At 43.8% G+C, this 10,720-nt stretch overlaps 1 protein-coding gene across 1 annotated transcript in view; it reads right to left on the bottom strand.

The window, feature by feature from the left end:
- Nucleotides 1–4,792, bottom strand: part of LOC116515692 (guanylate-binding protein 1-like) — a 16,019-nt gene extending 11,227 nt beyond the window's left edge. Inside the window, exons 1-3 of the mRNA XM_032227857.1 lie at nucleotides 4,691–4,792; nucleotides 3,934–4,127; nucleotides 1,090–1,217 (exon numbers count right to left, since the gene is read on the bottom strand). Coding sequence (XP_032083748.1) covers nucleotides 1,090–1,217; nucleotides 3,934–4,105 — 300 coding nt within the window. The 5' untranslated portion in view covers nucleotides 4,106–4,127; nucleotides 4,691–4,792. The remainder of the gene's footprint in view (nucleotides 1–1,089; nucleotides 1,218–3,933; nucleotides 4,128–4,690) is intronic.
- Between the last annotated feature and the right edge of the window lie 5,928 nt (nucleotides 4,793–10,720).

Genomic DNA, 10,720 nt, shown 5'->3' with positions numbered 1-10,720 from the left:
CCCAGCTGATCCAGCCCTTCATGGTATTGGACCTGGGTACTTGAGAGACCGCCTGCTGCCAATCACCTCCACTAGACCGATTAGATCCCACAGATTAGGCCTCCTCCGAATTCCATCCGCCAGCCAGTGCCGACTGGCGACTACCCAGAGGAGAGCCTTCTCTGTGGCTGCTCCGACCCTCTGGAACGAACTCCCCGTGGAGATTCGAACCCTCACCACCCTCCAGGCCTTCCGCAAAGCCGTTAAAACCTGGCTGTTCTGACAGGCCTGGGGCTAAAGAGCTGTTGCCCCCGTTTCGAATGGTATGACTGTTATGTGTTTTTAAATTATGTATTGTTATGTTTCGTCTTTTATTTTTTTGTCTGTACCCCCTTCCCTGATTTGAATTGTGAGCCGCCCTGAGTCCCCTTTGGGGGGAAAGGGCAGCATATAAATATAATCAATCAATCAATCAATCAATCAATCAATCAATCGGGAGGGAATGGAGATTTAACAGAATCCTTCCCCTGCCACGGCCACCATGCTACGGCCACAGAACCTGTAGTAAAAAAAAATTGATTCTCACCACTGCCCTATACCATTTCAGACACAGGTTGTTCAATGTCTTCTTTAAAATTTCTAGTGTTGGAATACCCAAGGTAATGTCTTAGGAGAATGAGTCCAGAATTCATTCACTAACTCATTCATCTATACAGGGTGCTGGGAGTTGTAGTTCAGAGACAATTAGAAGCCTTTAGATTTTTATCTTTAGATTTGGTAGAGGTATATTGGGCCTGATATTAATATTGAAATCTTTTTTCTGGAAAGTCATATTTAGTGCAGATAGTCCTCAATGTATGATCACAATTGGGAATTTTCATTGTCAAGCAAGGTGGTTTTTAAATGAGTCTTACCTACTTTTACAACTTTTTTTTTTGCCATCGTGATTAATCTAGGATTAATCTATCTAATCAATCCCACGTGATCCTGGGAAACCATCCTAAATACCGTACATGCCGGTTCTCAGTTTTTATCATGTGACTGTTGTAAGTCAAGGACTATGTGTAATGGCATTCTTTTGTAAAAAGGAATATACAAACACAAACTCACCTTTCTCACGTCACCTAATCCCTCAGTATCCAGCAGGACAAGGGTTTGGTTAGGCCTGTCCGGATAGGGAACGCACCACATCCAGATTCCTTTCGTTTTTGCTTGCACTGTGGAGCCCAAACAGAAACCTACAAATGGAAAAATGTAATATGTTTTAAATCCCAAACAATCATCTTGTAATATGTGAGCTACGGTTAATAATAAGATACAGGTTTTCACTACTAGCTTTTCTGGTTGTTCATTGTCTTTACTCCTTGAAGCAGGAAGTTATGCAAGGGTGCGGTTTCCCAGATGAAAATAATCAAATATATATCACGTTGAACAGACGTTTAGTTAGTTCAGTTATTTTATTATCATTGCAAATGTTAGGAATATAATCTAACGGTTGGGTTGGCAATATATATAAATCATATAGCAATGCTATACCTGTTTCTTTAAATCATACTGTAAAATGTGATTGGTTGCTGTTTTTCTCAATCGGCCATAAGAGGGAGCCAGAACGACTGTTAGTTCTCCATTAGATGCTGGGCTGATCTGATCTGAGTGTTTTTGGAAGCTGAAAGTGCCGTGAGCTATTGTAAATTTTGCAACTGTGAGCAAACTTTGAATGCCGAACTGATTATATGATACTGGACTATGTTATTTGGATTATCCCTTAACTGAAAGACGTTGATGACTGACTGAATTATCCGTGTATGACTTGGACTGTTTAATGGACTCTGATACCTCTATTTCCACGAAAGTAAAAGCATATTTAAACTGCAGTGTCTCTGTATGCTGGTTTGTGTGTTCTCCAACACAACTCTCGCAACGCTTCGCTGAACGTACTCGCTCTCCCAACGGGGAGCTTACCTAACAGCACTCATACAATGAAATTAAATGCCAACTTCAGTGTACAACATAGATAAAAAATAAGACAAAGCACAAATCCTTCACATTCTAAACTATTGAATTGAAAACCCCTGATATTGCATTAATATTGCACTATATAGTAGAATTCAATATAGTTGCTTGGGATAGCTGTTTTTCAGCCTATTTGTCCTTGTTTTTATTGCCCTGTACCGGCTGCCAGATGGTAATAGTTCAAAAAAAAAGGGTGCCCAGGATGAGATGGATCTTTAAGAATGTTTTGAACTTTCTTAAAGCAGTGGGGGCTACAAAGCTCTTCCAAAGAGGGGAGAGGGCATCCAATGATCCTCTGGGCAATGATGTTAACCTTCTGGAGTGCCGTCCTATCTGCCACTGTGCAATTGGCAAATCATACACGGGTGCAGTAGGTTAAAATATTCTCTATGGTGCAGTAGAAGGTCACCAGCAGTTTTTCATTCAGTTGTTGTTTCCTGAGAAGTCCCAGGTAGTGTAATTTCTGCTGGGCCCTTTTGACCAGTGCTGCAATGTGGGTACCCCAAGTCAGCTCCTCTTTTATGACAACACCCAGAAACTTAAAACTGGCCACTTGCTCCACTTGGTCTCCATTGATAAGCAAGGGCTGGATGGGTGATCTATTTCTTCTATAGGTAAAGGTAAAGGTTCCCCTTGCACCATAGGTGGGTTCCTACCAGTTCGCACCTATTCGGTAGAGCCGGTTCGTCAAATCTAACAAACCGGTTAGAAGAGGTTCCACCACTGGACCCGGAAAGCAGGCAACACCTACAGAAGGACCCACCACTGGTCCTTGGATATGATTATTCTACACTATCATGCTCCTATTTATAAAACTCAGTGCCTCTGTGAAAGGTAAGGATGACGACTGCGTTTGTGGTGCAATCAGAACATTGCGTGTGTTGAAGTTGTTTTAACGCAAACCAAAGATGCCTTTTAAAAAACAAGTTTACATCCTATTCTTATGCATGCCAGTGCTGTGTGTGAGGTAATTTAAGGTGGTTCTGACAAGTGTTGTCGGCATCTTCATATCCGGTCACATGGGTGGCAAGCCACTCCCATCCGGTCACATGGGTGGCAAGCCACTCCCACAAAGCAGGTCACACCCACAGAGTAGGTTCAAACAATTTTTGAAACCCACCACTGCCTTGCACCTATATGCCAATCACTCCTGACTCTAGGAGGTGGTGCTCCGTTTCAAAGCCGAAGAGCCAGCACTGTCCAAAGATGTCTCTGTGGTCGCAACCGGTCCACCACATCTCGATAGGCAGACTCAACCCCCACCCCCAGAGAGGAGTCCCACCACTGATGTATCATCTGCAAATTTGATAATAGTATTACTGGTGTGAGTGGAAATGCTCGAAGAAATAATCCTCAAAGAAAGAGGGAAGGGGCTACATTTCTCAGAAAGAAAGAAAAAAACCTCAGGAGCAAAAGTATAAATATGCATTGATTAAATCAGCAGTTTAAAGTTTGTGTAACGGTATGTGGGAAAGGCCTTGGGCATCTAGGCCTGGAGACACTGCCTAAAAAATGGTTGAATAAGAGGCAGCTCGACCTGCAGATGGATAGTGGGAGAGGCAAGAGGCTCAGAAGAGACCCTCCCTAGTTTCTCCAGTGGTAAAGTAGATGAGTGGAGAACTGTACTTTCATACCGGCAAGATTCTGTCAAGGCAGCTTTACAATACAGTAGATTAGCAGATTTGATTCCCCATCTGGTTTGCCCCATGGAGCCAACAGTAGTCATAAAAACTATGATAAGATTTTGCAAGTTAACATTGGTCCAAAGGGTTCCTTGTCACCGGATGATCATCATTCCTAGTGACCATTCGGGGAAAGTTACAGTCCTGGACTCCACACTTGCCCTTCAGAGCAGAAAACCCTGGATTTGGGGGTGTTCCTTTTCCCACCCAGGGGTTTCACCTTGTGGATATCGCCCTGGCTCATCTCAATCCTCCTCACCTGAATTTTTGCCAGCCAGCTTGTTCATCAGGTAGGACTTGCCCGTGCGATACAGTCCCACGATGGACACCACCACCACTGGCTGCCGGATTTCCGAGAGCAACCGAAGGGCCTCCGGAGAAACGTGGAGGCCATTGGGTGTGTTTTCAATCAGGCACACCGGAGCCTCCATCCTGGCTTTGGAGGAGATGCAGCTGCAGAGAAGATGTGGCAGCTGCAGGAACTTTCTTCCCAAAGAATTATAAAAGACCCTTCCCCCCCCCCCCATGTTCATCACAGTGACATCAAGCCCATCCCAGGTCAATGAGCACATGGGCTTTGTAATCCCAGATCCTTTCTCAAGCCATCCCTTCCCCCCAGACCTCCAGAAGCCACTCAGCTGAAAGGCAGGGGGTCTCCAGACCCAACCCAGCCTTTGGTGACACACCTGTCAGAAGGCAGGGATGGGCCAAAGGGGACCACCTACCCTGCAGCTTCTCCAGAAGCATTTCTGCCCAGAAGCCCCCCCCCCCAACCCTCTCATCTGCCCCTGTCGGATGGCAAAAAACCCTTCTGGATCCCAACAGACCCTCCCACCAACCCTTCACTCCCCATCCCAGTTTCGCAGTCTCTGCTTCTTAGATCCCCTGCCCGTGCTCGGCTAGAGCCAGCAAGGGGGACCCACCCACCCAGCCTCGCCGGAGTAGGAGCCCCAACTCCAGAAAGCCCCCGCCGCTACGGGGGAAGCTGGGGGAAAGCATCGCCCATTCCCCACTACCGTCTTTGAAAAGGAAATCAGCGGGTCGCCCTCCGTCTCTCTTCGCAGCCTGCAGCGGTCCCTCTCCGCTCCTGGGCTCGCCTGGGAAGTTTTTTTATAAAGCAGCCGCCGAAAGCGAAAGCAAAGCCTGGCTGGGTCGGGTCTCTTCGCTTCCCCGAAATGGGCTGGTTTCTCGGCAAGGGAGTTTAAGCATCTACCATAAACGGGTCAACGGAAGACTGCGGGATGGAGAAATCTGGGCATCCCCGAATCCGATTGTTTTGGTCCTGTGCTTTGCACGCAAAGGGAAGTCCGGGCTTCTACAAAATTGCCATCCCTTTTTTTTTGTGCGAATATAATCGACAGGAGCATATGACAGAGGGATGCATGGGCTCCCATATCCCATAGGTGTTTTTTTTTTCCAACGGGTAACTGGTCTTTCTGGTTTTTTCCTTGAAAGACGTTTCGCTTCTCATCCCAAGAAAGTTCTTCAGGTCTGGCTGGATGATGGGGAATGGAAGGATTTATAGGTATTTAATCTGAAAAAAAAGCACATTTGGGACCACCATGACCTGGATGACTGAGAGTCTCCATAAACAAAGGCATATTTTATCTAAGACTATCATTAAAATAGATAATCATGAAAACTGCCCAGTTTATCACCGGGCTCCAGCTCCCAGTCCTGGATGACATCTTTGCATCTCCCTGTTTGAGGAAGTTGCATAAGAGACTCTTCCCATCCTGTTTACAATAGCAATAGCAATAGCAGTTAGACTTATATACCACTTCATAGGGCTTTCAGCCCTCTCTAAGCGGTTTACAGAGTCAGCATATTGCCCCCAACAATCCAGGTCCTCATTTTACCCACCTCGGAAGGATGGAAGGCTGAGTCAACCCTGAGCCGGTGAGATTAGAACTGCCAAACTGCAGATAACAGTCAGCTGAAGTGGCTGCAGTACAGCACTCTAACCACTGTGCCACCTTGGCTCTTATTGTACCATAATGACATTATGGTACAATCTTTTTAGACTGTTGCCTTCTGGCACAAGATACAGAACAATTAAAACTTGGACCACACGCTAGAATTGTATTTGCCAAAAATTGGAAAAAAACGAGAAAGTACCATCACAGGAGGAAACTATTTGGAAAATAATGGAATGTGCCGAAATGAGTAAGCTTACATTTGAAATTAGAGAATGAGAGGATGAGCAATACTATAAAGTATGGGACTTGTTTTATCAATAGATTAAAAAAACCTGGGAATGAAACTGTTTACTTATGTAGTAATAGTTTTTTTTTCTTATTATGATATAGTGTACTATTCACATGATAAATAAAGGACAATAATGATCTTCATGTATAAGTGTGGGATGATTTGAATACTTTTGGTATAATTGTATGTAGTGACCATTTTATATTAGAAAGACCTTGGTATGTTAAACGGATTAATGATGATGTAATGAACAATTGAGATATATATGAATTGAAATACTTAACCATTATATGGATTAATAATTAATAATGGAAAACTATTCTTGGAACTCTGGATGATTGGTGACATTATGGTCAATTGAAAATATGAATGTATATTATAAACGAATGGAAATTCTTTGTTTTACTATTCGCTTTTACTTCTTAGAGATAGGTGATACTATAATACTTTAAAGATTCGTTGTTATTTGATAGATAATTATGAATTTAACCAAACAAGGATTGTTACAAATGAAAGAATATTAATGGTAATCTGAACACATAATGCTCAATGACAGCAAAATATCCAGTTATGTTTAATGTAAACCAGTGATATTAATCCTAAGCTTAAGAATTGATGCACAAACGACATGCCTGATGAAGTGGACGAAAGTTGTTCTTTGTTCTTCTCTTGCTTTGTTTTGTATGTGTTGTTTTGTTTAAAAAGAATAAAAATATATTTTTTTAAAAAACTTGGACCACACGTCTTCTGTATAGCTTTTATCCCAGAGCTATAATTGCACTCAACAATGAACTAAAGGGCCACCATCAGTGAGCTATTGGACAGCACTACTTGATCTGTTATGTGAATGTTTGGGTGGTTTAGGGGCCGGGATTTTTTTGGTGGGTGGGAGTGTATTTGGGGATTGTTGTCTGTGTTGGGCCTGGTCTCTGGGTGTTATGTGAATTTCGTTGTATCTGTAAACAGTGCATATACGTACAATGACAATAGAGTAAAGTAAGTAAGTAAATATAGTTTTTTTTCATGCACAACTTGAAGCTAGCAATAGCAATAGCAGTTAGACTTATATACTGCTTCATAGAGGAGTTATGAAAGCCCTCTCTAAGCGGTTTACAGAGTCAGCATATTGCCCCCAACAACAATCCGGGTCCTCATTTAACCCACCTCGGAAGGATGGAAGGCTGAGTCAACCCTGAGCCGGTGAGATTTGAACAGCCGAACTGCAGGACTGCAGTCAGCTGAAGTAAGCTGCTGGGAGGGATGGAGGGGGGGGATTCACAAGGTGTTAAACATGGCCAATCGTGCCTCCAACTGCGATTGGCAGTTGGGGTGATGTCAGGTAGGGTAATATAAATACCCACAAATGCCTCCCGCTCGGGAAATGAATGCCTGCATACTGGTGACTCAGTAGTCTAGAGGTTTCCCAGCTCAGCTGAAAGGAACCAGGTTGATTCATAGCAGCAACAGAAAGCGTAACTCTCTTGGGAGCTCTGCAGGGAGATTATCTGAGCATGTTCTATTTCTTATTTATATTCCAGCAAAAAGAGCTTTTGGGGCAAACCCAACCCAAACCCAACCAATTTTATTTTCTTGGGCTCCAAGATCACCGCAGATGGGACTGCAGCCAAAAACGTAAAAGATGGGAACAGAGAATGAGGTGGCGACAGAGAATGAGGTGACTGGATGGAGTCACCGAAGCAATAGGCGTGAGCTTAAATGGACTCAGTTAAAATTTTAAATGCACAAAATAACAAAAGAGGAAAGAAGACACACTGTATGTTACAGCTATCAACCAACCTCATTTTTGGGAGTCAAAAATGGCTTTTTTGCAAAGGAACAACTAATAGCTGAATTCATTACAGATAGCATAGTTCTCGAATTATGACAATTGAGCCCAAAACTGACCCCCACCCTTAATAAATTTTTGAGTAGGCAAAGGTAAATGCAAAGATCAAGTTCTTATTAGTTCCCTGCCAAACTTGGGGTACCATCAAGGTTTTCTAGAGCAGGGTCCCTCAACGTTAATTTTAAGAAAGGTGGACTTTAACTCCCAGAATTCCCAACCCAGAACGCTGCCTGGGGAATTTGGGAGTTGAAGTCCACCCATCTAAAAAGTTTGCCAAACTTGAGAAACACTTCCAGAAGTTTATATACATATGGCAGCTCTAGCGTAACCTGCATTTTTCCAATACGCCATTCTTGATTAATTATAACCTGGATTACTTAATTGCGTGTATCTAAACCCCCTGTGTTTAGAATTCAGTTAAAGTAGGACATAAAGTGAGATTTGGACATTAAGTGTGAAACCTACTGGGTCAGGCTGGACAGCCTCTTGGGGCCCCTTTACTTCTATATTAAAAAGCCACATAGGCAGAGTTGCAGCTTGCAAAAGAACAGGAAGCAAGGGCCTAACCCCAGGGTTCAATAGTCTCACAAGACCACAAGGGTTAGCTAAAGTTCGCTTAGAGACGCCTACTCAGTACCTATGACAAAAGGAGAAGTAAGACCACATCTCCTTATAAAGCTTTCTCCTCAAGGTAACCAATAAGAAATGAGTTAAGTGTTACCCTGCCTTTGAGAATGTATAAGAATGTGTGCTTTCATGATGAAGGTTGTTCAGAATTTGCAATGTTAGCCATTTCACTAACTTTCTGAACGTGGTTGCCAAATAAACTTTTCCTGTATCCCGAGAAGTCTAAAGCCTGTCATTTTCTGCAACACAGTGGCATTGTTTGTGCAAAACACACATCATACATAGTATCATGCATAATACAGGCTATAATATATAAAGGAGCAGTGTGTGTGTGTGTGTGTGTGTGTGTGTGTGTGTGTGTAGCTCCTTTATATATTATAGCCTATATTAGGCATGATAGAGAGATGAGAGATGGATAGATAGATGATAGATAGATGATGGATGGATGGATGGATGTGTTGCAGAAAATGACAGGCTTAGACTTCTCAGGATACAGGAAAAGTTTATATGGCAGCCAGGTTCAGAAAGCCAGCCCATGGCTTAGCATTGCAAGTTCTGAACAACCTTAATTATCGGAGCACGCATTCTTATACATTCCCAAAAGCATTGCAACACGGAAATACTTCACACATTTCTTAGTGGTTACCTTGAGGAGAAAACCTTATGAGATGGGGACTTACTTCTCCTTTTGTTTATGGAGTACGCGTCGTTAACGAACTTTAATTGAACCTTGGACTTCTGACATCTTGTGGTTAGGCACTGGCTTCCTGTTCTTTTGCAAGCTGCAATTCTGCCTATGTGGCTTTAATATAGAAGTAAAGGGCTCTAAGAGGCTGTCCAGCCTGACCCAGTAGGTTTCACACTTAATGTCCAAATCTCACTTTACGTCTGCTTTAGATGGATGGATGGATGGATGGATGGATGGATGGATGGATGGATAGATAGATAGATAGATAGATAGATAGATAGATAGATAGATAGATAGATAGATAGATGATATAGATAGATAGATAGATAGATAGATGGATGGATGGATGGATGGATGGATGGATGGATGGATGGATGGATGGATGGATGGATGGATGGGTGGGTGGGTGGGTGGGTGGGTGGGTGGGTGGGTGGATGGATGGATAGATAGATAGATAGATAGATAGATAGATAGATAGATAGATAGATAGATAGATAGATAGACAGACAGACAGACAGACAGACAGACAGAATTATGCTTCTAAGAAAACTTTTTTATTGCCTTATATAAAAGAGGTGATACCCCCTCTTTGGATTCTCTTTGACGCTCCTTCCCCCCTATGATGTTGCAATGGTTCGGCCCAACTGTTTATCTCTCTCTCTCTCTCCCTCTTTCCCAAATGTCTGGGCGGCCCCTCTCTCCCTCCCCCCCACCCCCCCGCGGCGCGAGCCCCTCTCCATTGGCTTTTTGTATTCCCCGGCCTTGAAAAAGCGACAGTTTAAGTGCCCGATCAAAAAAACAAGGCAAATCAGGAGGATTCTGATTGGGCGCTGGGGTGGAGGGAAAATCACAGGCCGTCGTTGATTGGCTCGCCTCTCCAGGGGAGGCCGTTAGGAAAGCTGCGATTGGCCGCTTGGCGGCGAGCTGTTGCAAGGGACCGTTTTAAGGGGGGGGGCAGTGGGGGGGGTGTAGAGAGGTTTCAGGAATGCAGATTTAATTCTTGGGTAAAAGTCCCTCTCTTGTCTCGGCGCTCCCCGCCTGAATAGCCCCTTATGATGCAATATTTGAGTGGCACCTTACTGCCTAGTCCCGGGGAGTGACTTCCTTCCGAGAGATCGATTGGGTTGCCTCACATAACTACCCAGGTTGAGGTCGATCCGTTTAAATCTCTTCTTCCTCCTCCTCCTCCTCCTCCTCTTCCTCCTGATTGAAAAGTTTAAAAGAATCCCTTTTTTAAAAAAAGACTTGGTTGCCTTAAAAAAAAAAACACCCTGCAAATCTATTTTTTCCTAGCCAAAAATTTGGGGGTACCTGGGCACCTTGGGGTGCAGTTGCATCCTTGCTTATTGTGGGATCCTGATTCCCACCTGATTCCCATGGTGTGAAACTGTGTGAAGCCTTTGGGGGGGGGGTCTCTGGTTTTGATCTCCCGTGAGACCTGCCGCCTTTGCAAACCATGGTTTATTAACGCTTCAGGATAGGGGAAGCCAGCCAGCCAACAATCCAGGATTAAACAAACTGTGGCTTAGGTCAAGCCGTGATTGCAATCTGAATGACCTGAGGTCCTTTTAGAAGATGCCACATGCTTAAGATTGCCAGCTGGGGTCTAGTCTGCACCCTTTGTCAAACGTTTATTGTCCCGGGAGTTTGTTTATTTCATTTGATTTCATTGATTAT

The sequence above is a fragment of the Thamnophis elegans genome, chromosome 12 (genome assembly GCF_009769535.1).
Source record: "Thamnophis elegans isolate rThaEle1 chromosome 12, rThaEle1.pri, whole genome shotgun sequence".
Classification (NCBI taxonomy): domain Eukaryota; kingdom Metazoa; phylum Chordata; class Lepidosauria; order Squamata; family Colubridae; genus Thamnophis; species Thamnophis elegans.
The sequence above is the reverse complement of the archived record's forward strand: the minus strand, read 5'-3'. Positions and strand labels throughout refer to the sequence as shown.